The sequence below is a fragment of the Anser cygnoides genome, chromosome 8, assembly GCF_040182565.1.
Source record: "Anser cygnoides isolate HZ-2024a breed goose chromosome 8, Taihu_goose_T2T_genome, whole genome shotgun sequence".
NCBI lineage: Eukaryota > Metazoa > Chordata > Aves > Anseriformes > Anatidae > Anser > Anser cygnoides.
The window spans coordinates 29495360-29521795 of record NC_089880.1 but is presented as its reverse complement, the minus strand read 5'-3'; the positions used below and the strand labels follow the sequence as shown (position 1 = coordinate 29521795).

The 26436-nt window shown below is 43.9% G+C and overlaps 2 protein-coding genes across 2 annotated transcripts in view; both read left to right on the top strand.

Moving 5' to 3' along the window:
- OMA1 (OMA1 zinc metallopeptidase) overlaps positions 1–12624 on the top strand; it is an 82665-nt gene extending 70041 nt beyond the window's left edge. The window contains exon 9 of the mRNA XM_067001662.1: positions 12477–12624. Coding sequence (XP_066857763.1) covers positions 12477–12509 — 33 coding nt within the window. The 3' untranslated portion in view covers positions 12510–12624. The remainder of the gene's footprint in view (positions 1–12476) is intronic.
- A 30-nt stretch (positions 12625–12654) lies between these two features.
- Positions 12655–26436, top strand: part of DAB1 (DAB adaptor protein 1) — a 438670-nt gene continuing 424888 nt past the window's right edge. Inside the window, exon 1 of the mRNA XM_067001657.1 lies at positions 12655–12672. The gene's annotated coding sequence lies outside the window, so the exon portion shown is untranslated. The remainder of the gene's footprint in view (positions 12673–26436) is intronic.

The window sequence follows — 26436 nt, the reverse complement described above, 5'->3', positions numbered from 1 at the left end:
CAGGGATGTGTGAAATCATCTCAGGATAAGAGGTTACGTGTGCATTAAGTTGACAACCAGGTGATATGAGTTGAGCCACCTGTAAGCCATGGGTGCTGGCCCCAAATAGCGAAGACACTGACTGGGTCAGCACAAGGTCTTACATCCTGCTTTTGAGAGCTTTTATTGTTTGACCTGATTCACTGCAGGGGAACGGGTTTCCATTTGGAATAAATTTTAACCCAAATGACTGAAAGTGAATCTCACTTTATTTTACATAATGTTTTATGATAATGCAATTGCGGTGTGTTTCGTGTGGGGCATAGAGGCCAACAAACTACAGAAGCTGACATTTTGCATGAAAGGAGCCAACAAGAGGTCCTGAGTTTATCTACTCAAACTGATAGCAGCATTTGAGAAACTGAACCTTTTTAATAATGGCTTTCTCTCCTTCGTTTACTTTTTTTGGGGTGTCCCTTGTAGATATTCATTTGTGACACTCAACAATTACACTATGTGCAGTATGGTGTAAGCGAACTGAATAGTTTTCTAGGTCAAGCAAATGCAGAAGAGATCAAACCAAACAGGGTGAAAAAAAATGAATTGTAACAGAATAAGTGTATGGCAGGTCAAGTGCTGCTTGAACGAAGCGATGCGGTGATGTAAGTTGCTAGATACAAAATAGTTTCCTTCTTGGGGAGTTATCAGAAAAAAATGCAGTCAGTGAACCGGAAAACTGTGAAATTGTTCAACAAAATTAATCCTCAACTGTGATTAGCAAAAATGTCAGGCTTATTTTGCATCTAGATTTCCATCCTAGCAAATATGATTTTGTCCCTCAATTCTGTTGTCTTGGTCTGAACATTTGCTCTGTTGTACTGAATATAGTTCTATACCCAGTCCATGTTTTCTTAATAAGTGTTGAGTTTGAATAAAGAAATAAGAAAGCATGTTTTCAAACACGATTTAAACTCACGACATTTGTGTTTAGATATATCGTCAGGTGGAAGTCAAATGATTTCATTACATGTCCTTATAAATCTGATATTTACTTTCTTGTACTTGTCTGCACAATCTTGTGCCTTCCACAGGGCCACTTGTGTTGTGGAGGGAGCACCTACGGGGGATAAGAAACAGAGGAGGGGATGCAGCTTGCTGGTCAGTGGATGGTACGTGTCTGTGCCCAGGCTACAGAACGTCTGAGTCTTCTCAAGCCACGAAGACTAAAACCTTTCAGCCCTAAGCTCTGGGGAAGACCATAGTTCTTAGGAAGCCTTCTCCTGATCCCCTGGGATCTGCAGGTCTCCTCTGTAGCGCTGCGAAGGGAAGGCAGCGTGCCTTCACTGTCACGTCCTATGCGCATTGCTTCCCTGGTGCTTGTAAGAACTTCGGTCTGCAGGCTGGTTGGGGTACTGTTGTAGCTTTGGGGCTGGACCTGAATATTAAGGGATAGGCTTATAGGTGTTCACGCTTATAAGCTGCAGAAAACAAGATAATGCAAATACCAACGCAAGGAGAAAATGATAAGGAGCTCTTGGAATCTTAGAAACTGATAATGAGTTGTATTTGTTTGCTCCTCTAGAGCTATGCCCATTCTTTGATCCAGAAGATAAACACGTCAGCATCTCACTCCCCTGCCACGGTAACCTAAAGGAGCATGTTCTCTAGCTGCAGCTGTATCGGAGCTTTGCAAACAAGTTGATGCTGCTTTGCACAGTCAGCCTTCATCCTTCCCATTAGCCATGGCGTCCTCTGCTCCTGCCACAGGCTGGCAAAGCAGCCTAGCCTCCGCCAGTGAGCAATTCAGTTGTCTGCTCTGTTTTCACTGGTATCTCCAAATCCCCTCGTCTTGGCCTCCCCTAGCCACCACCTTTAAGACAGTAATTTCTTAGAACATTTCGTCATTGGGATCCTGAGCTCACGCTAGCCACGCATCCAGCTGCAGTGCTGTTTGGAAAGGAGGTTGACAGCGACATCCCTTTGTGCTCCTCCATTTTTACCAGATGTGGGAATTTCTGTCTTGTGCTCCCTTTGGCAGCACTGGCATCTCCAAAGTACAAGGGAGTTTCTCCTTGGCTGCAGCTTGTTTTTCTCCTGAAATATTTTCCTTGTGAGTAGCCAGAGCAATTGCAGTAACCGGCATACGAAGGGACCTTGCTTCCCCACTGACGGAAAGCAGCTTTTCTGTTATCTTGCCCCTTCCTGCATCAGAGCACGTTCTTGTTAGGCAGTGGCCACCCACATAGTGACCTGCACTAGCCTGCTTGGCTTCTCTGTCAGTGCTCAAGTGCACTGCATCCGAAGGGGCACCCTGCATTTGGTACTGGCAGGACTGGAGGACTGGCAGCTGCCAGCCCCATTACCTCCTCTCACGGCCCCTTTCAGAGCTGAGGCGACCTGTGTGCACGGCTGGACTCTCAACTCTGGTGGCAGGAGCTGAAGCTGTCAGCGCTGCCTCTGTTGAGCTGCTGGAGCAACCAGTATCAACGCTCACGTTCTCTGTCCCAGCTCGAGCAGCTGCCTTTAAAATTCCTCCTTTGAACTCCCCTCTGCCTTCTTTTCCCAGGGTGAAACCATCGCTGGTTTCCAGTCAATGTCAAAACGCCCCATGAATGAACAGAATTAGGACAGGCTGAGGAAGGAGTTATTTCCCTGCCTTCGTGGCAGTGGTTTGGGACTGAAACCATCAGTGCTCTTTGAAAGCCGAGTTATTTCTGTGTAGATGCCTTAGGAGTTCAAAATGTTATTAGAATATGCATTATTATTTTGATTTTCACCCGTCAGTGCTGACATCGGTGACAGCAAAGGGCACAGTACCGGAGATGCGATCCCCTCGCTTTTCCCCAGCATGATGCAGCACAAAGGCAGGTGGTTGTTACACTCCGCTTTTGCTTGGTAGCTCAGTCCCAAAGGGATCTGGATTGCTCAGTGACATTGTGCCGGAGTCTCTGTGCTTGATTTTATTTTGAGTAAGTCTTACCTCTTTATACATGGATAATGAACCCTCCGCGCACCTGGTACAGGCTGCACAGGGTTATTTAAAATGTGAGTGTCTGAGCATGCCTGAAAGTGAAGTTCCCTCATAAGTATAAGCTGCAAACCCTAATTCAACATTAAATCAAATCAATGTTAATTTGTGAACTAATTAGCATTTCAGGCTTTTTTTCAGCAGTGTGGTGATTTTGTATATAATGCTATGTGATTGTACTGAAGTACATAATTATGGAGCTGAATACATTGTCTCCTGCTGACATGTTGCAAAAAGATTTTCTCTCCGCCAAGGATGCTTGCTACATCTGAATTAAAGATACACATCTAAGTCCCGAGCAGCTAACCTACAGCTGAATTTAATTGATGTGATGTCAGAATGTAGGGGCATTCCTGAATGAATGGGTTGACTATATACTAACTCAATTTATTCATTCGTATCTCTATTTTAATGAGGAAGATATCATTTGGTGGGAGACAGATGATGTGAAAGGTATTCTGAGTGGGGAATATGCATCAAGGAAAACCAAGTGGCTTTAAAGAGATTTATTTTAAAGAAAGTCTGAAGTCTGAGTGCTGAAGCAGGGGAACTGTCAGTACTTGCTCGGCTCAGTGTTCATTCTCACCCAGAATTCCCGTCCTGGCAGCGGCCAGCACAGGCAGCTGTAAATGGAGCGAGGAATTCCATCAGTTCTACAATAACTACCCCTCTTACCTCTCCTGCAGCAAAGCTGATGTAAGTCTCCTCTACATACGTACCCGGAAACAAACATTTTCACTTAAAAACCACTACCCACACTCGAGTTTTCTTTTAAAAAATAGTTTTAATAATATTGATGTCCTTCATTATCTCTCTCTCGTCTTCAAAGACACTGATTTTTATAAGAAACATGGTTAAGATAAAAGATTTTTTTGTGCCATAATGCAGAAAGTACACGCTGCACCTAATACTGATACATGAAGTAGTACTGCAGCCTCACTTAGGTGTACAGTCAGTAACCTTGTTTAAATACCAGACCAACAAAAACATATAAACTGTAAAAGATTTCTGCGAAATTGAAGGTGAGCGTGTACATATCGTCCCCTATAGGATCCTGAGTCAATCAGGAAAGTTTTGTGTCCCTGAATAACCTTTTTCCAGGTGAGTTACTGCTCAGCTGCTCCCAGGAGTCAAGGTATGATTGATGGTTGTGCTGGGGCCTCGCTGGTCTCCTCCGGCTGCCTTTGCCTTGATGGAGGCAGGAAGTGTTCTGGGTGTCGATCCTTTTGGGCTGACAGGTCATTCTTGCACCAGACTGGTTCAGACTGAATTACTCAGAACCGTGGTTCAGACCTTTCTTCATTATCTGAAGAATTAAACACGTAAAAGTGTGGGAATTTAAATGATCAGCTCTGGCTGTCTGGGTTAGACTCTGCCTGAATTGACAAAAGAAGCCGTATTTCTGTTGCTTTGGCTTTTTTTTTTTTGGACTGTTTTTCTGGGTTCTACTTTCTTCCTAGGTCTGGGCTGACTGAGTGGAAAAGCTGAGCCTTTACTTTTCAGTCTAATGTTCTATGAAAATGAGGCCTGGTGGGTCTCTCTACTTCTATGCATGATCTATTGGTCTTTGAAAACTTTTGAAGCCCTCAGCCAATTTCAGCCAAACCTGACAGGCCGTTAAGTTCTCTCAGATGTCATAAAAATAGGTTGCCTCTGGGGAAAGCAGAGCAGCATGGGCTCATTGCCATGGTCGATGTCCAGGTTCTGCAGGTAACCAGGCTACCTTGATTCTCTAGCCCTTACAAGTGCAGTTACAGAGCAAGAATCCACAGGACCTGACCGACTCGTCGGAGAGGTACCAGAAGTCCTACTGCTGGGTAATAGCTTTCTCCAAGTCCTCCTTGTGAAAGTCAGTAGCCTACAGAACCAAACACAGCACTCACGACAGTCCAGCACCTTGCTTTTCTCATGTCCTTCAGTCCAGCAAGTCGTGTAGCTTCAGTGATCCATCAGCTCTGGTAACACTGGGCCTATTGAGACTCAAACCTGTTTATTCATTAAACCTCTCTTAAACCGGTCAAAGTATAATCTCTATTAAGAGTTAATGAAATTAAATTTTTGATTTTTACTTTAAAAGGCCAGGAGCTCTAGCAAAAAGCTAAAAATATGAGCAAGTTTAGTGTGCACTGTGCCCTGTGTGGATCTCAGCCCACCCAACACCGAGCTCCCGTGCTCATTCAGGACATCCGCATGCTTAGATGCAAACAGCACGGGAGGAGAACTGGCCTTGATTTTCAGCTTTTACCATAACCTTCTTACATTTGTACATTTAGGGCATTTAAAAGGTTTAAAATTCCTTCCAGTTCCATTTTATGGTTGATTGTACACAGTGCCAGCCTTGTACAAATACCCAATAAGCCATTATTTTCAATGCAAACAGCAGAAAGTTGAACTACTTAGAAAAAATACAATTCAGCCCAAGAACCATGCTAATTATATCCTTGGTTATTTTCACACTGAGGAATATTTCAATCTGTACTCTGTGTTTATATGCTAAAGATGTTTCTTCTTGTCTGAACTAGCAAATATACCTCGGGGAGCTTTATTTTTGGTTACGCATTTAATGCAAAACATTATTTGCATCACAGGAAGATCACATCTTCCCCTTGCCCATTTCAGCTTTTCCATACCAAACCTCAGGCTTTCCTATTATTTGTAAAATTGCTTTTGTTTCCAGTTGGGATCAGATTTAGAAATGGAAAGATCAGGGCATATTAGAATTTGTAGCTAGGGGAGAATTCTGCTCCAAGTGGAGAATGCTAAGCCATGCTGGGGAGAAGGGAGGCACGAGACAAAGGAAAGGGTTTAGAACAGGTTTGTGGGTTTTTTGGATATCTGATTGCTATTATCCTGCAAAAGTGCAAGAGATAAGGAGGGAAGGAGTAAGGTGTAAAAGCAGAGAAATGGAAATATACTTTTAAATGATGTAGATAATGACTTTATACTTCCTAAATTTTGAGGTAAGTGATCTTGCCTATTTGGGAACAAAGCTGGCATTGGTTTCTTAATCACTTAGAAACCCTCAGGACATGTTTCAGGGAGAAGGTGCAGAGAAAATGTTCATTTTTAGATATTCATGGAGAAATTGTAAGAGAGTTCCAATTTGTGCAGCCAGCACCGATCTGCTTAACCATTTCCCTGTCATCTCCCTGTTTGTACTGAATTTACACATGAATTTTTAATTGGATCCTACCGTTAATAGCAATTTTCTTCTTCTATTTTTTTTTTAATTCCAGGCAAATATCACAAAATGAGTGGCAACTCTGCTCTACTTTCTAGCAGCAGCTGCAATATCCAAAGGGTTAATGCAGATCATCGAGGTTTCATCTCCCTGCCCTCTAAGGTCTGATTCATAAAGCTGAAGAGATGAATTCAGAAATTTCCAGAGACAAATGGGAGAGAAAATCAAGATATATGAAAAAGGGGGGGTGGGAAATGAAGTTTTGTGTCAGTGCATGTGGTTACCAAACGGGGCCTGAAATTCACTCAGGTTCTTGTGCAGATAAGGTGCTGAGATGTTTCCCTCAGCAAAAGGGCAGTCTGCAGATCCTGGGCCAGTTTTCAGTACTGGAGCAGATCAGTGATCCATTTAGGCTCCATCAGTAGCTAATGCTGAGAAGAAAGGCAGAAATCCGTGATGGTGCATCAGCAGTTTAATACTACGGAGGTGGCATGGCTGCCAGCCCCTAAGATATGAACACTCCTGCCAGGCCCTGTGGTAATGCTGTTCTACCTCCTGTACCTGTGCATGAAGTTGGTACTAAACATCATACGGAATTGTTACTAAACATCTAGTTGGGCTTTTCTAAGTGCCATGCCCTGCTCTCAGCATCCCATGGATTCCATTTCTGCTGACTAGTTAAACATTGTTTAACTACCACTGTCCTTAAGCACCATCTTTCTATTCATTTTAATCTAGCTTCTCTCTAAATAGTCATATGAATCTTTATAAAAATAAAAAAAAAAAGTGAAAAATCGATATAGTTCTAAACGTTCCAGGTCATGAAGTGCAAGCTGTAACACACAGTTACACTTGAATCTTCTTAGCTCAAAAGAAACAGAGGCAAATTTCTACTGTCCCCACTGGGACAAGTATATGGCAGCATCTGGCTTGCACTCATCAGGTTTTGCTTTCCACACTGAATGAAAGAATTCCAAAATCCTGTAGTCACCTTGCTACAGCCTGGGATGTTGCAGGTAGTCTTGAAAGCCTCATAGGGATCACTGATGCCTCCTAAAACCAGGCAGATGTGTCTAGAGAATGCTTTGCAAGGTCTGAAGGCTCAGGAAGAACTTCCCTGTCCGGTGGAGAGGGGAGCAGCTGTAAACAGTTTAAAATGTTTGGGTTTGTTAGCTCGTACGTTGCTGAGATGCTGTCATCAGATCCCTGTTTTATTAGCAGAAAGAAATTCTTTCTGTTATTCTGTTCTTTGAGTGATACATGCCAGCAAATTCTAAGCATAACTTGGAGATGGCTGGATCTCTCCATAAAGAATTGATGAACGGGGATGATAAACTGCAGCAACATGCCAGAAAAGCCTTCTTCACTGCAGCCCTGCCCATAACAGCTGCCTTCAGCAGTTAGGGGTGGTCTCTGCTTTCTGTGTGATGGCACGGCTCGGTTACCGGGCAGTGTACGGACTCAAAGTAGTGCGTAGGGAAATGATGCCCTATGCCTGTTTCCTCTCTAGCTAACAAAAAAGTCTTTAGCACAGGGATACTCCTAAATGTGTGAGGCACCTCCAATGTAGAGGGATCTAAATGACTTGCTTCCCATCCCATTTCTCAGGTCTAGAAGAAATAAAATCATGATATGGGTTTGTAACGTGTTGAGGGAGGGATGCAGGCACACAGAATCCAGCATCAAGTTCTGATAGCATCCAAAGCTGTTTTCATCTCTGCATTTGCTTTTTGTTGTGTGTATGTGAATCCACGTAGTTTTGTAAATCTCCTCTTCCAGATGCGTATCTCTTGTTCTTTAAGGAAGAAGCAGCTAGGAATGTTCGTATCGCTGAATTGACCTAATCACATGCAGTCCACAGCCCCTAGGAAGTTAAAACAGAAAGTCGTGGAGCACCTGCACAGCTTCTTGTTTACTTAGCACAATCTTAAAGACTTAATAACAAATGTTGTTCTGCTTTATTTCGGAGCTTTCTGAAACCATCCTTGCAGAGAGAAGACCGTTCAATGCACTACATTTTGAATTAACAAGTTAATCTATAGCTTCTTGCTGAAAGTGAGGGGAAGCAATTACTGGTATGCATTAGATCACTTTAATTTCAGGTATACGTTCAGATATATCTTCATTGGCCCAAAGAAGGACCGGGGTTTGGACAGAGAGAGAACAGTGATTAGCCAAAGCAGCCCGGGCTCCTTTTTGTCATGAAGTTTAATCAGTTACTTGCTTACATGACATTTTTCAAAAGCTATTCATTACTCTTAAAAGATGCTCGATTCTGTGACAGTGCTAGCTGTGTTGTCTACTGTTGCTGCTTTTCTAGACCGGGTGGTACTCACTTATGTGTCATATCCAAGAAGATCCTATTAACACAAGTCCCAGGTTCAGTAGTTTGATGCCCTCCTGCCTTTCCCCACAGAATTTCGCAGTGCTGCAGGGCTTTTTCAGCTGCGTGTCTGAGTGCTGCTGGAGCTGCTACCTCATTTGGCAGGCTGGTGTCCAGACCTGCAACCCATTATCCCTCCCGGTCCCTTCCCTCCCAGCACCCTCGGAGCTCTGCAGTTTCTGATGACCTCCTGCCTCCTACCTCCATCCTCCTTTTGGCTCTGAGGTCAGCGGGGAGGAAGAGAAATCCATAAAGACTCATTCTAAAAAGAGTAGGAACTGCTAATTTATGTGTTGAATAGCACTATGTAAATCTCTAGGCGTTACCAACAGAGGGGACAATTTGTTTTACATTTTTTTTGCAGATCTGCGGGCTACTTTGGGTGCAGATATTTCCCCTGGTTTCCTATTGCTCTGTTAGTGCATGTCCCCCTCCCTGGTCCTCATCATCAGCTCTAATTTATCTCACCGTGCCATGCCATTACTGAAACCTCTTAGGTGAGGTTGAATTTAGCCATTAGTTTATAAATTCCTGAGGTTTCTGGCTGGGTGAAGAGTCTTATCATGAAAAGCATGAATTATTTAAACATGGCATTTAGAGAGGGAGCAGGTAGAGAGCACCTGTGAGTATGAGAAAAGCAGAGTGTCCTCCAGCTGCACTGTTTGGAATATTTTTTATACCTTTCCAGCATGTGGGAATCACTTGGTGCATTGCCATGCAGAGTCACTCGGGGGCAAGCACCAGGGCAGAGGTGTTGTGTGGTGCTGGGGAGGTGCCTTGGGAGGGGAAGGGGGGTGCTGTGTGCTGGGGCTGGGGCACAGCGAGGCAGAGCCCATCCTAGGTGGCTCTTTAAGTGTGTAGCCTCCTTTTTCTGCACCCCGTATTTACCAGTGCAGAAATGAAGCTCAGGCCGTGGAGGCGGGTGATGGAGGAGCCGCAGTCTGTGGAAATTCCTGGAGCAAAGTAAAGCAGGTATGGAAACAAGGAGCTAATGGGAAACACTGCGCCTGCTAATGAGAGGCAGAATAGCGATGAGGGAGCGTGAAGGGAGATTATTACCAAAGCAGACGCAGTCCTTTGCAGAACTCCTGCTTTTATATTCAGATTGCTTGATGATATGCTGACTGCAGGAGTTTGCTGAGTTACTCTTTTCCATGGCATGAAACTAGCAGGTAATTTTTTCTCTCTTTCTTTCCTTCCTCTCTTTAGCCAAGAGTTTCCAAAAGCTGCCTTTCTTTGCTTATAGTAAATGCCCTAGTTTTAAATTCAGCACCGTGAGGCATCCATCTCCGCCTTTTGCCCCTGCCTGCACACTGAACTGTGTGCTTTTTGATGTTGGAAAAGATAGCTCCCCCAGATTGCCGCTCGCAGTCGGTAATGAGGAGGAGTTACCGGCACCGTGCTATTCTCACGTCTCAGTATGCCTCCTGTAATGTGAGAGGATTATTGCTGATGTTCTGCTGGCTCTATTCATTGTTGTGAATGAATTATGCTTTTAAGCTGGGCATTAGCGTAAAAATACCTCCAGTGACTTAAGTGGGGATTATTATTACTGATCATGTTTATGGTTGTTCTTAAGAGCCCACCAAGAGCGGAGCCCCATTGTGCCAACCACAGCACGTGAGATGCTCCCTGCCCCAGCAAGCAGCTGTCTGAAAAGATGTGTTTAGGGAAGGGCCAGGGCTAAAACACACAAACAGGGTGATTTCACACAGCAGATAGTTTTCCGCCAAAGAGTACAAGAAAGATGGACATCTTTTTTTCCCTAATGCCCTGGTTTGTCTGAAGAAAGGAGAGGGTATCTCCCCTCGGCAGCTCAGGGTCTGTGTTGCCCGGGGCTGAGCCTTCCCACCAGACTTTTTTACTCCTGCTTGGCTCTTTCTGCTCCCACCAGTTACCGTCCTGCTATGTGTGAAAAATAATTCCTAGTCTTGGCTTACTGAGCATTTGATTCTGGCCGTGCATTTCGCCACAAACAGAGCATTTGAGAGAAGAAAGTGAGGAGGTAGGTCAATTCAAGGCGCTGCTGTTGGACGACTTATGGGGATAGGTGTCGGCAGGAACCAACGCAGGGAAGTTCACGTGCTTTCTCATTTGCAGAAATTCAGTGACTGGCTTATTTCTCCCATCATAAAATTGTCTCTCTGAGTTTTCCAGATGGGTGAATCACAGGGGTTGGAATGTAGCTTGACAGGTAGAAATCAAATGCAGCATGTCTTAGTGATGCTTTGTCAGCTGTGAATAACAAGGGATGTTTGGGGGGTTGTTCTGAAAATCCAGATGCCATCCGTTGTTAGCTCTCAGCTTCTGCTGCCCTGGGCAAACCTGATAATATGTCACTGCAGAACAGTTGCTGCCGTGTATTTTGCCTAATCCGTCCGCATGGCAACTCTAAATCAGTTGTCAGCTTCCTTCTGGAATGAAATCTCTATTGCCCCTGTAATCTGAAATCCAGAGGACAAAACTGAACGTGTTGTGGCTACAGGGATGGTTTGTGCTTAATTCCTAAGAACTGATGTGGCTAATTGCAACAAGTCAAAAACCAAACGCAAATCCTCTAGAGCATTATGTTTTTGCCTGGTAATACCAATGAATAGCTGACAGTGGAGAGGATGAGACCTGCAGGGTATGTCAGGGCTCCTCCCCACCCCCATGGCAGTGAAATCCTGGTGCACACAGAGGCAACCCAGCCCTTTTCCAGCCAGGACTCAGTGCTGGTACCACCTGTGAGCAATGGTCTAATGTACGTTACTCTGCTGTGCTCGTGTGTGCTGACGTGTGCAGATCTACCTGGAGTTACTGAGCCTGAGGATATCTGTTTGATACAGGGATAACAATATATAGATCCATACCTTGGAATCACAGTACTCGTGGTTTATGCTGCAATAAACTTTCAGTTGTACCACTGGGTATTAAAAACTACACCATGTTTTTGTTTGACAGTGTACTTCGTAATATATTATGGGAATAATATTTTACCAGCTGAATACCCTGTGATACTCATTTCTTCTGTTTCTGCTGCTCTTTATTTTAAACCTCTGAACTCAAATTGCAAAAGGGGCAGACTTACCACTGGACTCTTAACTGGGCTTAGAACAGGCTCTGCTCACCGGGCAGTTAGCTCCTGGTGTTTTAAATCCAGGGGATACCTCTTTAGAGTGGTCACAAAACAAAAGTTTTATTCTTCATAAGTGAACTTCTGTATCATAATCTTGTGGTAAGGTGTTAATTAAAGTAACCTTTCAAACTCCAGCCTTCAGCTGATAAGAATGGGAGGAAAAAACACACAGTGAAATCCAGGACAGTGCAATGCAATTGCTCCCAATAAAGATCATTAAAGTTTCTGATACGACTTGTACGCTGAAATGCTGCCTCACTTGTGGTAAACACCCAAGTGAAGCAAATACTTGGCCTATCTGACAGGCCACGAACGCTTCCATTAGCATGGCATAATTGTAATGCATTTAGCATGTATGTTTAATGTTAAATGCATTAGCACTTAGTGTCAGGAGCTCCAGACCTGCTAGAGTCAAGGGGTTAACACAAATTAAGAATTGCAAGAGAGATTTGTCACTCTTTATAGCTTTATGTTAGACGTCCTAATTTCATTACCGAAGCTTACTCTGTAAAGAGAGAGTATTATTTGTGCGTTAGGCTCTTTTTCCTTCTTTCGCAAGTGAAGACCAATTACCCTGCTAACATTTGCTGCTGCAGTAACACCTGCTGAGAGGCCCCGCTGTAACATCGTGTAAGCTGAAGTACTGTAGTAAAACCTGCAGAATACGTTACCTAAGAACATGCAGCTATCCAGTTTAATTAACAGACTGACATTACAAAATCAAGCCTGTAACAGACACCTATCATTGAAGGTAGGCTTTGATTTTTTTTCTTCTCTCTAAATCCAGAACATTTTGGACTTCATTCGCATGGAAGAGTGAGGGCAACGTGTGAAATGCAGCAACCCTACAGCTACAGAGCCTTCCCTCAGCATCCAGCGTGGGTTAAGCAGCCCTTAACCTTTCCACTTGACCTTGCCCGTCTTCGTATTTCAGCACAGATGGTGGCACAGCTGTGCAGTGACCCTCACCGGGGATCAGCCAGGTGAGGAATAACACGGGAAGGGAAAATGGTACAACAGAGGAGCCAGCTCAGAGGCAGGAATGGGCATAAAGGGTTGGGCACCAGTTTTGCCACATTGCTGCCGATTATTTAACTGCTCAGAGATTGCTTCACTGCAATTCAGTGTGGAATAAGGAAAATGCACCTTGTCTCTTTTATAGCACCACAAAGCCATGATACTTTAGATTCAACTGCCTTAATAGTAATTTCTTTTAGCAGTTGTAATGTTGGAGTCATTGGGACTGCAAATAGAGCATAAAGAACACACCAGTCTCTGTAGAGTCCGGATGAAGAGCTGTTACGCTGAATGACCTCAAGAAAAAATGATTTGGGAGTTTTTTGTGTGAATGGGATTTATGCTAACTGGCGCTTGTCTGTGACCCTCACTCTTTAAGAAGTTTTAGAAATCTTAAAGACATCAGCTTCAGCCAGACCGTGCTTAACTCTTCCTCACAAGAAGGCAGTGAGGGAGACATCTGCTCACCCATCACCAGCGTGCCAGGGCCCGAGAGCACCAGCAGCCCTGGCCAGGGGCTCCCTGCAGGCACCAGACGTCCGGGGCTCCATTTCAGCTCAGCCCCAGTCCTCGCGGAGCCGTGCCCGAGGTGAGTCCAAGGGGGAAGCTGAAGTACAGAGGCAATGTGGCAGGAAAGAGGGCTGCGTCTGTCACTTGGCTCCTGTTCAGAGACCCTAGCTCTGTTTTTCCTCAGGGCAAGTTCTCGTGGTTGCTTGGTAACTTTGCTGTGCGTAGAGTATCCTGGTACCGAGAGCAGCTCGATGTGCAGATAGACTTCACGCAGCCTATCTTGACTTGCAGCTTGTCGGCCAGGTGCAGCCTGAGGAAAGTTTTTGTGCCACCTTTTTCCTGAAGGAATAAGCATTCCTCTAAGTCAGACATCTCCTCCTGCACCCTTAATTCTCATGTGGTGATCTGAAGGTGGATCTCAGAAGGTCTGATCCAGTTCCTGTCCCTCTGTGAAGGGTGGCCTCAAGATCCCAACAGTTTCCTCCTGTCACTTGCAGTTACTTCCCCCCACAGCATCCCTCACCTCTGCAGTCACTTTCTCCAGCGCACACGTGCACCAGTAATGAGGCTGGGGATACAACTGAGGCTTCAGAGGGGACTAAGCATTCATCTTGCTAACTAAAAGGATAATCAGTGTATTTCCTTTCCCTTTTCAGGCATGCTGTGATTCTTAACCTTTTAAAGCATTCCTAACATCTGCTCCTTTCCATAAGCACGCGTTTTTGCTAACAGGCCAGCGCGCTCCTGGGGTTATGGCTCTATGAACAAGTTACTCCAGGGAATGCTGGAGAGGGGTCGTGGAGCAGCCAACATGCTGTGAATGTTCCTGAACCCCGCAGCGGTTTGTTCATGTAGCCGTACCCTGATACCAGCCTCATTAACCCTGCCGTGCCCTTGGAGCACGCTGCTACCAACACACACAGCCTAACAGCTTCTGCGTGCGAGGGTTCAGAGTGGTTGAAGGAATTTCCCAACCTAGTCTGAAGCCCTGCTGTCTAATCAGTTATAAACCGTGTTGGTTAGGATGCCTGGAACCTGGGCTGTGTCGATAACCTAAACTGACCATTGGCATCTTGTGAGCATTGACCATTCCCCTGCTTGTATTAAATTGGTTGCAAGGAATCATTTAAAATAAATAGGAAATCCATTTAAAATGTATTCATGGAGGAAATCAGTGCAGAGTGTCTACTGTTAAAGTGTACTGTGGTATTTTGCTGGAGGGGTGTGTGTGGGACACCAGCAGTGTTAAGTGGCTAAGCAGCAGAAATTATATGACGAAGTTGGCTTTGTGCTGCATTTGTTTTGGGGTACGAAGTCCGGGTAAGAGAGCTCTGTGATTTGGCATGCAGCTTGTGCTGATGATCGTGTGCGGTCTGAGAGACAATTCAGGCAATTTTGAGTGAGGTGGAAATTAATTAACAGCCACCAACGTGCGTGCCTTCCCCTTGAAAATGTGAGTGGTGAAGTAGGCTGAACCTCTGGCTCTCTCACCAGCTGGACTGATATAATGACGAGGAAGCGAGGTTAACTGCTGATAGGAAATGAGACAGAAGGCTGAAGCTAGCGGGAGGTTTATTCCCATTCTCTAATAAGCTCTGTGGCATCAACAGGACATCTCCAGGACTGTCCCTTGCAGCAGGACGGAGGTGAATGGCTAGGACACGGAGGTGTAGGTAGAGCTTATTTTCCATCTGTGGCTTCGTAACGATCTCTAAGGGTTTCATTAGGCCAGTGCGCCTGGCCTCTGGGAAGTGCCGTAACTACTCGTGGCTGGCCAGCAGCTGAGATCTCTGCTTTCCCTCTGAGTTTCCTGGACCTTGGGCTGTATTTGGGTCTAACCGTGGCTGTGTCTCCATTCCCCTGGTATCTGGCTCTGACCAGCAGGCCGCCCTGCTTACGCCTCGGCTGCAGCGACACCTGTCCTGGTTGCCTGGGCTCTGGGAAGCGAGACCTGTCCTTCCTCACACATCCCTGTTTTAGCACATCTGGAAACTGAAGAGAGTAGTAAGTGGAGCTCAGGCTGTATGCTGGGAGAAATTGTGGCTTTCTGAACAGCCGTGCATGCAGGCGGGGGATTTTCCTCTGTCCTTTGCCATTTTGAAGTGTCACTTGCTTGATCTGAGCACTTACATTAAAATCTTGTATTTCAGTATCCCTTGTTTATTAGTCTATATGGCATTTGTATACTCCAATAGTAACACATACTAATATATACTCCAAGAGTAGCATGTATTAATATGTTCTTGGCAGAGCCTTCCTTACATTTGTTGAAATACTGGAACACTGAAGAAGGAAAAAGAAAAGAGTTCCCGATTTCTTAAATGCTTTTCTACAGCATTCTTAAATGCTGTACTAGGCCCTGCTTAAATAGTCGTCTGTATTTAGGGGGGGTTCATCTGTGATATCCCCAGTAAAAATTTCAGTGGATTTATTTAGATCTCAACACAAAAACAGTTGCTTGCTGTTTATAAAATGCAGATATTTATGTGTTGTAAATGAGTATAATGGATGTAATCTAACAACACTACTATTGCCAGGATCACTTTCTTTTTGCTTATTAAAATTGCATATTCATTTAAAATAGGTTTATAAGTACCTATTTCTATGCCTGAGCAAAATCTGGTATCTTAGTAGCCATGCCTTTCATAGTTAAGACATCCATAGTTTTTGAAAGTTTTTGAAAGTTTTGATACTTTCTTTGGTTAGTGGAAACGGGAACTGTGTATTTTGAAGGTTCTTATTTTTAGCATCTCTAGCTGAAAACGTAGCTGTTCAGGTATGTCACTGCCACAGTTGTCACTTATTAAAAATACACATAGATTTAAATCAGAAAAACAAGAACCAGAATCTTTAATTTTTATATTTACAGCAAAAATACTGCCTCCAACTTCCATTTTGCTTCTAAAATTTGAGTTCATTGGCTGGCCAAGATAACACTAAGTTACCTGGGACTTGCAGGTGCTTGTGACTCGTGTGCTTGGCATCGCCAGCTCTTCCAGCATGCCTCCCTCGTGGGCTGCTTGGTTCCCCTGGTCACTGCCAGCACTCTTGGGTGCCACTGTTTGTCAGGGACTAAAAATGGGGGGCAAATTCTTAACCCCAAAGCAGTTCCAGCATTAGTTCATCTTTATACAGAGTAATCTTTTTATGCATCCATCTATTTCTTATGTCACTAAGTGGTTAAATATTTTTATTTATTTGCTGAGTGTGCATGCAGACCTCATTTTACTGCAAGCACTGTGTTCAGTGCATGCTATAAGCCTTTGGGTGCTGCAGTTGTACACCTCCCAGTCCGTGCCCTCCCTCCATTCAACACCACCACGCCCTGTGCAGACCTTTGTCAGTCCCTGGCCAGCTGGGGTTTGCCCCGTTAGCCTGCCACACAGCTGTTGATCGGTCACTCTCAAGCTGCTTTTTTATCAGCTGCACCACGATTAGGCTGCATATTCTTAAGACTTTAATGGGATTGTTCTAACAGGGATGACCCAAAGAAATGGTTGGGACCGTTTTCTTCCTTGATTTCAATAATCTGTTTGCGACATACGCATCTTTGTATGCACAGGTCTTTTTGGGGTCAGGGCCTCGCTGGTGTCTTCCAGGCTCATGCAGCATCCCGTTGAATGAATTAGGGCTTTGTGCGATCTCTGAGCGGGGAGGGCGGTGTGTTCTGGCAGAGCAGAACCTCATGGGCAGTAATTAGACTCAGCATCTGTAAATTATGTTGCAAACCACATCTGAAAGGTGCTAAAGAAGCACCTCTACAGGGATTATTAATGCATACAAATAAAATGAAATTTTGAATGTTAAATGACGAAACAAAACCCAAAGACAGATATGAAAGGTATTCTAGAAGGACTATAAATCAGCTGCAGCCAGTAGGTTGGAACCGAGTGTGGAAGCACTAGAAACACATCTATCACCAAGATAGCTGTAGCGAACTTATTTCCTGGCTCCAGAAAGAGAAGCTTTGATCACATCTGTCACTGAACTACTAATTTCTTAAAAAAAGGAGTTAAAAGCCAATATAAGGTTTAAAAATAGTGGAGGATTATGGCTTTGAAAACTTGTTTGTAATGTTGATTTTTTTTTCTCTGTCTTGGTAAAATATTTTAATGAAAGTAACTTGAGGCTCTTAAGGTTTTGAATTTGTAAGTTGGTTTCATCCTTTTCTTCTTGCCTACCTGTCGACCTCATTTCATCAGCTATCTTTCTTTAATCAGTGAATAGTGACTAACATCAGGGAACTGGAACTGCTCAGATTGTATTATGTAGTGCTATAAATCAGGTCAACGCAGTACCTGGATACAGGAGAAAGTTCTGCCTGTCAGGCGGGTGTTTACCCCGATGTTTTAATTCAGGTCAGCAGTAAGCTTTTAAGGTAATCTGTCATTCAGTGCTCTGTGGTTCTTGGAGTGCACAAAGTGTATTTCTCTCATATGAAACTAAATCAAAGGAGATGCTGGAGGAGCGTACCCAATCTCTCTGCTCAAGGACACCCAGCCCACTTACCTCAAGGTAGGGATAGTGGGAAGTGACTGCCCTAAAACTCAGGGCCCTCAGCACAGCTGCCACGCTGTGCAGGTCTGCTCCTCTCACACTCACGTGGCCGGTGGTCCTGTGCTGCATGCTCTGCCTTTCACTCTCCTGTAAAAGAAGATGTTCAGGCTGCGGGATGCTTTCCCTGTTGAGGACATGCTATGAACCTGTGAGATTTGATGGCATTTCAGCCCCCTGTGAAAAGGGAATGGGAAGGCATGGGGTTAGACGAGGGAGGGGGAAGAGGTTTGTGTTTATTCCTCCCTCTGCTGGCTCCAGACAAGTCCAAAGCATCTTAAATGGAGTCAGAAAAGGCCTGCTGTGAGGAGCGTATGACTGTACTTATTTCTTCACTTTGAAGTAGAGAGAAATGATTTAAGAGCTGACTGTGAAAGTAGACACAGACATAAAGATAGACATAAAGAAATCATTCTGACACTGCTGCTTCTTAAAGAGGAATGGGAGCTGGGAGAGAATGCTTTAAAGGGTCCTATAAATTGATGTTGGGTTTTGAAGCTCTTCTTCAAACTCTTCTGCATTTTTTGCCAAGGCCCTGCACAATAAACAGTGCACCCACAAGAAATGATACCTCGGTGGAGCATTAGCAAATCAAGTGACCAGCTTTAGTTACAAACCACCTACAGCTGTATGTGGGATAGCACCCATCATTTGTGTGAAGCTTGTGTGGTAGCGGCGATAAGCCAGGAGACGAGGATTATCCTCACCGCATCCGCTAGCTTTTGTGATTCCACTAAAGCATCGTGAGGGAAAGGGGACAATTCGACCACAGGAGAGAATTTGATGAGAAGCATGGAGAAATTGGGCTGACCTCTGCTGTGCCTGGGTGTAACTCTGCAGCATCGCTTCTTCCGAAGCTGCAGCCCCTGTGTCTGTGCAGAGAAGTGTCAAGTGAGAAGCCCAGCGTGTCACGTTGGCTGTGTGTCTTTTGTTTTAGCGATCACCAGTGATAATAAAGAGCGGTATTAGGATATGTTGTTTTGAAACCGAGATTTTCAAATCTTCAGAAGGAATTTTCCACTGAATATTGTCTTGAACTCAGGCCAGTATATCATTCTGGCTAATGTGTTAAGTGTTACAGCTCTTATCAGGATGTCAGACCTGCTAAAGCAAGCACATATCTTCGGGATTTGAATATGTGTGAATCCCAGATAATGCTACAAGTGAATAAATGTAGGGGAATCCATCTTAAATGACATCTCATTTCTGCCGTTCACTTAGTTAAAGCCAATAATAGGCTGGATAGGGAGCAGATGTAAGCTCAGATATGCTGTGTTAGTACTTACAGTGCTTATTCAGTGGTGCCAGTTATGTGATATGTGAAAGCTCTGCGCGGTAATACACGTGCAGGTTACCTGCTGTCGTACCCTGATATGATAGCCACGTATTCCGATATGATAGCCGTGTATCTTCAGAGTAGACCTGGTAGTAGAACAGTGTTTCTATCCACTGTGGGGTGTGTGTGGAAAAAGCTAAGCCAAATTCCCAGAGATTTGGAACCTCCTCCCATTTCTATCCCAGAACAAATAATATCCTGACTGATTGTTGGGGTAACAGATTTTATTTTATTTTTTTGACTATTTAGATTTCTATTGTTTTTTCTGTTGGGGCAGAATTACCAATTGAAAAAAGTTACAAAGCCCATGACTCCTCAAGCTTCTACTGCTGTATGAACCACTCTGATGGTTGCTTTGTAAAGGGTAAAAATGCTGAGGGAACCTAGTAGCAAGATGTACAACATGGATCTCGTGTCTTCTTCAGTGCATCATTACTGCAGCAGTCGCTGCGTGCAGCTCGGCTAGGGCTTTGAACTATCGAAGCAATCCTGTATTGTGCTGCCATAGCCACAACTCAAAATACAAATCTGTGCTTAATAACGATAACTGCTTTTATATATCCTGCATGATGTTTCTGTGCTGTAAATACAGGCTGGGAGACACCGGTTGCGGAGAGATGGGAATGAAATTTTCTTTGAGAACTCTGGTTTTTATGTTTGCTTGAACAAAGGGGTTTAGCAAACACCGAGAAAGGGAAATTGCCGTTCCTCTAAAGATTAGAGGAGTCAGCATTTGTTTAAGCAATCTATCCTGCTATGCTGTAAAAACCCTGTGCCCTTCAATTGAAAGGAACGGGAAATGAAAGGTTTGTGTTTTAGGATGCGCTCCGCCGATGTTACCTGAAATGAGAAGAAGCTGGAAGAGCAGTATGCTCTACTGAAAGAACTCACCCCTTTGAGCAGAATGCTGGACTAGATGGCCTTCTGAGGTCCCTTCCAACACCAACTGTCCTACATCCCAATAAAAATATCACCTGGTGACCCTGCCCCAGAGCTCCTTCCCTCTTCCTTGTAGTTTTAATTCTGCATCTGTTGATGTTAGAAGCTACTGGCTCTGCAGGAGCAAAATTTCTGTGTTAACCTGAAGATCTGGCCTTGCTTGAGATACTCGGCATTTCTTTATCATTATTCTAAATTAGATAGAGTGCACAAGTGGACCTCTACTCTGTCTTAACAGATCACTTGCATTACTGGAAACATCCTGAAATTCAGAATATGCTGAGTCCACGTTGCTCTGCTGCCCCTGTGAATATACATTAAGCTGTATTGTATGTCAACAAGGACATTGCTCTGAGTTTGTCTTCAGGATTTTCATTTCTATTTGTTTGCTTCCGAGTAGTTCTGCCTTTTTTTGATTCCAGCCTTGAAGGGAGGGTTATTTGGTAAGTTTAGCAATAGCTGTGTAAGCTTTATTTTTACTTAGCTGTGTTATTTCTTTCTTATGACTGCTGCGATTGCCTGCCATCTGGGGGCTTCTGGACCTGCTTCAATAAATTGTATTCTCTTTTCCTGTTGCTCTGAGGATTTGCAAAAGGATGGAAAACTGGATGGGTTAGGTAGTGGGCTGCGAGCTGTGGAAGGAGCATTGGATATATATAACTTGTTTTTGCGTATGTAAATTGTTGTAATAAGCCACCACAAATGACAGCTAAAGGAAACATTGGTGGCAAAGAAATTGTTATTTGCCATTGTGAACAAGGAGCTGCTAACCCCCTTTCTTCTTTGCTGATAGTAGAGCATTCTTGCTGACCTTTATGAATGTGTGTATGCTCTTGGGTGGATGAACCCACTGTCAGGAACCCTGCTTGAAAGTGGTCCCTGCCCCAAATGCCACCTTCTGGAAGTGCAGGCAGCAGCAGCTGCGCTGGAGAGAAGCTTCCAGGGGACTACAGGTACGCTGGAGCCAGATGCTTCTGGAAATCCTTGCAGTGGAGTTCTTTCCCTTAAAAATCAACTCTTCCCACTTGCACATTACATCTGTGGTTTTCATAAATTTTGTTTACACCTTTCTTAGGAGTCCTTATTTATGAGTTTCTGTGTGAAGCCACAATATTTTGTACATCAGTTTTTGTTCACAAGAGACTGAGAAGTGACTCAGACCACCAGCCTTCTGTGATTCCAGCATCTGTATTTATGAGCCAGGGGATGTTTTCGATGCAACATTTCATTTTACTTTGCTTTTTTTGTTTTATATACTCACTTCCACTTGGCATATTACTCATTCCTCTACTTTCTGTAAATATACCAGTGGTGTTGGTAGCCCCAGCCCAATTTTTACTTTCTCTGCTCTTTTGCCCTGACTGATGGTCCTGCTCAAGTCATTCCTGGCCTCGTGGTTGCCCTTGGTCTAACTGGCACGTCGCAGCTCTCTCAGCAGTTCTCCGTTTCCAAATTGCCGTGTTTAATAATAGTAGTTTTGAGATTCAGCATTATCAACTTTGACTGTTCTCTTGACCTCCTTATTTTCCTGGGAGGTTAGTGGGATAGATATACAGTGGCAGAATATGCTAAAAGAAATACCGTGGCATTCATTACTCTTCTATGAACCTTCATTTATAAATGCTGGTTCATGGTAATGTAGCTGCTGTCCAATGTGCTCTCAGTTAGCATATGTCATGCATGGAAAAGAGATGTGTCTGTCGAGCTTAACTGCAAAATAACTTACCGACTGCTGCCTATTAGCAGAGGAGGGAGAAAGAAGCTGTCCTGTCCCCCTTTAAAGTAATAATGCATTTATTATGCAGGTGGATTAGTTCAAGTGGTTGGGTTAAAGAAATCCCTTTGCAAGTAGAAATAATCGTGCTATGGACATGATTAGCTTTTGCTTTTGTATTTAACGAGTTTAATGCCAGGGTTTTGTCTTTTTGGCCTTTTTAAAGAAACATAGGTATTCCAGACATTCTCCAAGTATTTTTATAACCTCCCTGACATGGTGCTGATGCCTTCTTGGAGAGCTGGAATTAACGCAGCATTGGCTTCAGTTGGACCTTAAGAACGATAAACACTAGAATCAGGTGACTTCAGGAGTCCTGACCTCTAATGGGAAATACCAGCCGGATGGTAGTGCGTGTTTTAAATATGATAGTGTTCAACTCTGTAAGAAACATTTCTCATTTGTACCCATTTTTTGCACACAACAAGCAATGGGACCTTAATTCTTTTGCCCTTTTTGCTTTTGTGGTTATACTGAGATCATCTATGAGCGGGTTCCACTGTACAGTAGGGCCAGCCTGTATCAGGGATTGTTCACAACTCCAAAGGCACCTGCTGGTAGGCTATTTATAAATCTAGTCCATATTGAGTGAAGTCCTTGGGGATGAAAGAGCTTTATATATGCAAAATATTCATTTTTCTTCTAAGTGGGGTAAAGCTGTTTCGATCTCAAGGGATGAAAAAACTGGGAGTATTCATGGAATTGAGCCCAACCTTAATGATCATATCAGCTGAGTTGCCAGGCTGACATTTGATTATCTCAGAACAGTGTAGTGGTGCATTACCACCTCTCCCAAATGGATGTTGGATTGCTTATCCATGCCTTTTGCAACACCCTGGCTGAGTTAATTCCACTATCCCTGGAGTGCTTCCAGCAGAGAGGATTCACTGGTGTAACAACTGATCTAAAAGTTCCCCTTGCAGGGTTTTAGCTCAGCCTTTGCATATTTTACTTGCCCTGGGTTGTGTCGTGTGGACTCCCACGATAACAGAAAGCTGTTTTTCGCTTTGCAGTGCAGGGGTTAATGCAGTCATTTTTCATTTCTCTAAAAACAGAGGTCTAGGCTGGCTTAGGGTCACGAGTAAAGTGAGTTCGGTGGCCCTGACCTCATCTCTGGTGGATGTTTGTCTGCAATATAAACCAACCACATGGGCTGGCACAATTCATCACCACTGGCGGTCGTCTGCTATATGAGATCCAGGGAAGCACTACCTGCGGGTGCTAAAGGCCACAGCTGGGGTGAATTAGCAGAGTTATGTCAAAAGCTTCATTACTTGGCGCACCTCGTCTAGTTCGGCTCCGACCCGCAGCAATTCATTACGACGAATGTTAAGCAGTTACCAGCCTATTAGAGGGACCTGAAACAAGAGAAATGACATTGGTAGATATTGCTGGAGTTTTGGGGGTTAGTGCACCTGTAGCATGGTGCTGAATTTTTATAAAGGTGCAGCAGTACTTCCACCTTTAAACTCTGCTGGAGTACTTTTGTCTCTGTAGCTCTCAGCTTTAGAAGACCGTGATAGCTGTTTACTGACATCGCAGTAGGTCTTAATGCCCCTGTGGCTAGGTTAGGGTCTTGTCTGCATTTGGATAACTTTCACATTCTATTATTAATAGTCTGAACTGTGTAGCTCTGCTTATGACTAATATGATGTGAATGTGGTGCACCTGTTGGGAAGACCTTCAGTACTTGCAGGGGGAGCACGCATGAAAACAAGCTTTGCATCAGCACACATCCCACATCAAGAAGCCTGGGATTGGATCCAGTTTCAAACTTTACGGCTAATGCTCCTGTCTGGATTCTCATTTGTGTCTCTGCCATTTCCATTGGCAGAGCATCAGGTCTGAAAGAGCCTCTGACCCAATAAATGCATGAATTATTTAAGACGTGAGTTAATTTTCTTTGGGCATTGTAACAGATTTAGAAATGATAGCAGCAGAGAGGACTGCTTTCTGGAATTCCTTTCAAGTATCTTTTAGACATTTCTAATATATTTGCATTATGGTCAATTAAAAGGAGCTGAAACAATGCTAATAGTGGATTTCTTATTACTAATGCTTTTAAAATTCCTAGATTTGTGCTTCATGCTTGAGGGTATAACCCCACCTCTGACTAATGAGCGCTAAGAAGCAGCTTCCCTATGGGCAGATTATTCCGTAAGCGCTGTATGGCTGCTGGCTTGTCTCCCCAACTAAGGACGGGCTAACATCTTGCCAAAGCCTCTTCCAACCCCTTCCCTTAGGGCATTGTTTATTAATTCAGACAAAAACCTCTGAGAGTACTGCAATACAAAGCTGTTCCCTGAACAGCACAGGCTTTGCTCTCTGCCCTCTTTATCTCTGTGCTGCGGGGCTAGTTGCAGAGGAAAACTCCTTCCTGCATGTTCATCTCCCTCTCTCTAGGTCTTATTTGAGCATCAGCCATTCCCTTTCCAGCTGGATCCCAAAACTGCATGCATTGGTCTTGGCTAAAGTGGGCAGGATTGTGGACAGACAGCCCCTCAGACTGGGCTAGTACGCTGATTTTAATATTTCCTTTGAAATTATCAGTCACAATATTGAAATGAAATACCACAACGAAGGCACAAAAATGCTTCAGAGATGTTTCAGCAAAAGCGGAGAGAGGTGGCTGCCTATCCAAAGGCTCATCCACACCCAGCGTCACCTTCGGCTGTGAATTGTGCAGTCCAACGTGTGGTCTCACGAGGACAGCCTGGCTACGGAGCCTGCCTCTGAAACACCACGCGATGACTCCAGGAGAGTGAGTCGAGATGGCGGGGGAAAGTCTGCTTGTGTCCAGCCGGCAGGATTAGGAAGAGCAAGTGGCAGATCTGGAGCCTCAGAGCAGCATTTTGGTCCGGCAGCCAGTGTGCAAAGTGTGCAGTGAGGCAAGCTAGGAAAAGTATCTCTTAAAACCCAGAAATACACACAATGTCTCAAAATCTATTTTCGTACAATTTTTTTTTCAAGTATTGTTTGATAGGAAGCTTGTTTCCAGCCAGGGATCACATTTGTAGCAGGCACTCATGTCTGAAATTATCAAGAAAAAGAAGTATAGTGCATTCTAATCTAATTGTATAAATAAATTAAATTATTTATAAGGGCTGCTTCAGATCTCTGTTCTGAAAGACCTTTACAGACTGCATGTGATTTACTATTAACACAGCTGAGATGCAGACGGGACATTAAGTGCTTCTTCTAATTTTTTTTTTTTTTAAACATAAAGAAGTCAGTAATTGACTCTTTAATAGTCCTATAACTGTTGATTTTTAACCTTATTTCAAAGCATGTTTTGAATACAGAGAGCAATTCAAACATTCTTGGGAGCAGCAGTTTTAGCAGCTACCATAGCAACAAGTACAGCATCCGAGCCCTTTCTCCCCACTGGGGGCTAGAAAATCCCTGAAAGGACAGGAGCTGCAGACATTCCGGTGTAGTTCTGCTAATGTTGCCTGCGTTAGGACAAGTCACTCGGAGAGCACTTCATTATCAACCGACACATATTTGCTTGGAAAACACTGAGGCATCCTTCAAGTGGTGGTGGCACTGACTGAGAACAGGGGGGAAAACTTTGAAAAATAACACTCACTTCCTAATATAATTTGCGTAGGTCATGCAATGTCCTAGTATCTCCTAGTTTTGTTTTAGTCTCTTCTATCTTATCTTAATAATGCTTTCCCTGTACGTTGCTTTATCCTTACGATAATGCGGGGGAAGACCGGGGCAGAGCTCTGAAAAAGCTGCTTGTGTTTTGGCAAGAGGAGTGTTTGCTGTAGCTTTCTGCTTTAGGTCCCCCGAACTTTGAGGTTTTGGAAGCCAAACAGAACTGAACTTCGGAGCTGTCCTCATCTTCACAGTAAGCTGAATCGGAACCCTGGATCTAAATTAACATTTTTGCATTTGGAATTATTTTTGTGAACACAATAGAGCTGATTATTACTGAAAGCCTCTTCAAAGAAGTTAAATTAATCTGATAAATCAATGTGGCTGATGCAGATAAGTCTTGTGGAGCATTTTCGAGCTGTACCATGATCTGTCAAAAAGAGTAATGGATATCAGATTTCTAAATGTACACATTTTTTTGGTGAAGGAATAAGATAAATGACACACATAAACTTCAATAACTTGCATGCAGGGTAATGTGAAGATGCAAATATGAAAATTAAACTGGGTCAGCAGAAGCAAACTTGAAGACAATAATAAAGAATGCTGAGACTGTTCTGACTGAAGACCCTAGGATGAGATAGCAAAGAATGGGAAATGATGTATGGGAGCAGTGGTGTGACACTTGTGCTCCTTCACATGTAGCCAACTCAATAATACTAATAATCCTGCCGTGAATTAAATTTCATTCCTTGTCACATCCAAGTGAGAAGCAGCACACTGGAGATAACTTGGTAGTCAACTCGGTGTAAAGCTGAAGACATTCAAAGGCTTCAGAGTGGGGCTACCGCAGCACAGGATTGCGAAGTGCCAGCCCCGCGTTTCCAGCAGACATCGGGGAGGTTTCCGGGGAAGGTTCCTACCACTCCGGGGGAAAATTTTGCTTCTTATTCACAGTGCCAAGGATCACATGGCAGGTGGTTGCGGATGCCAGTGATACTAAAGTGGAAACAT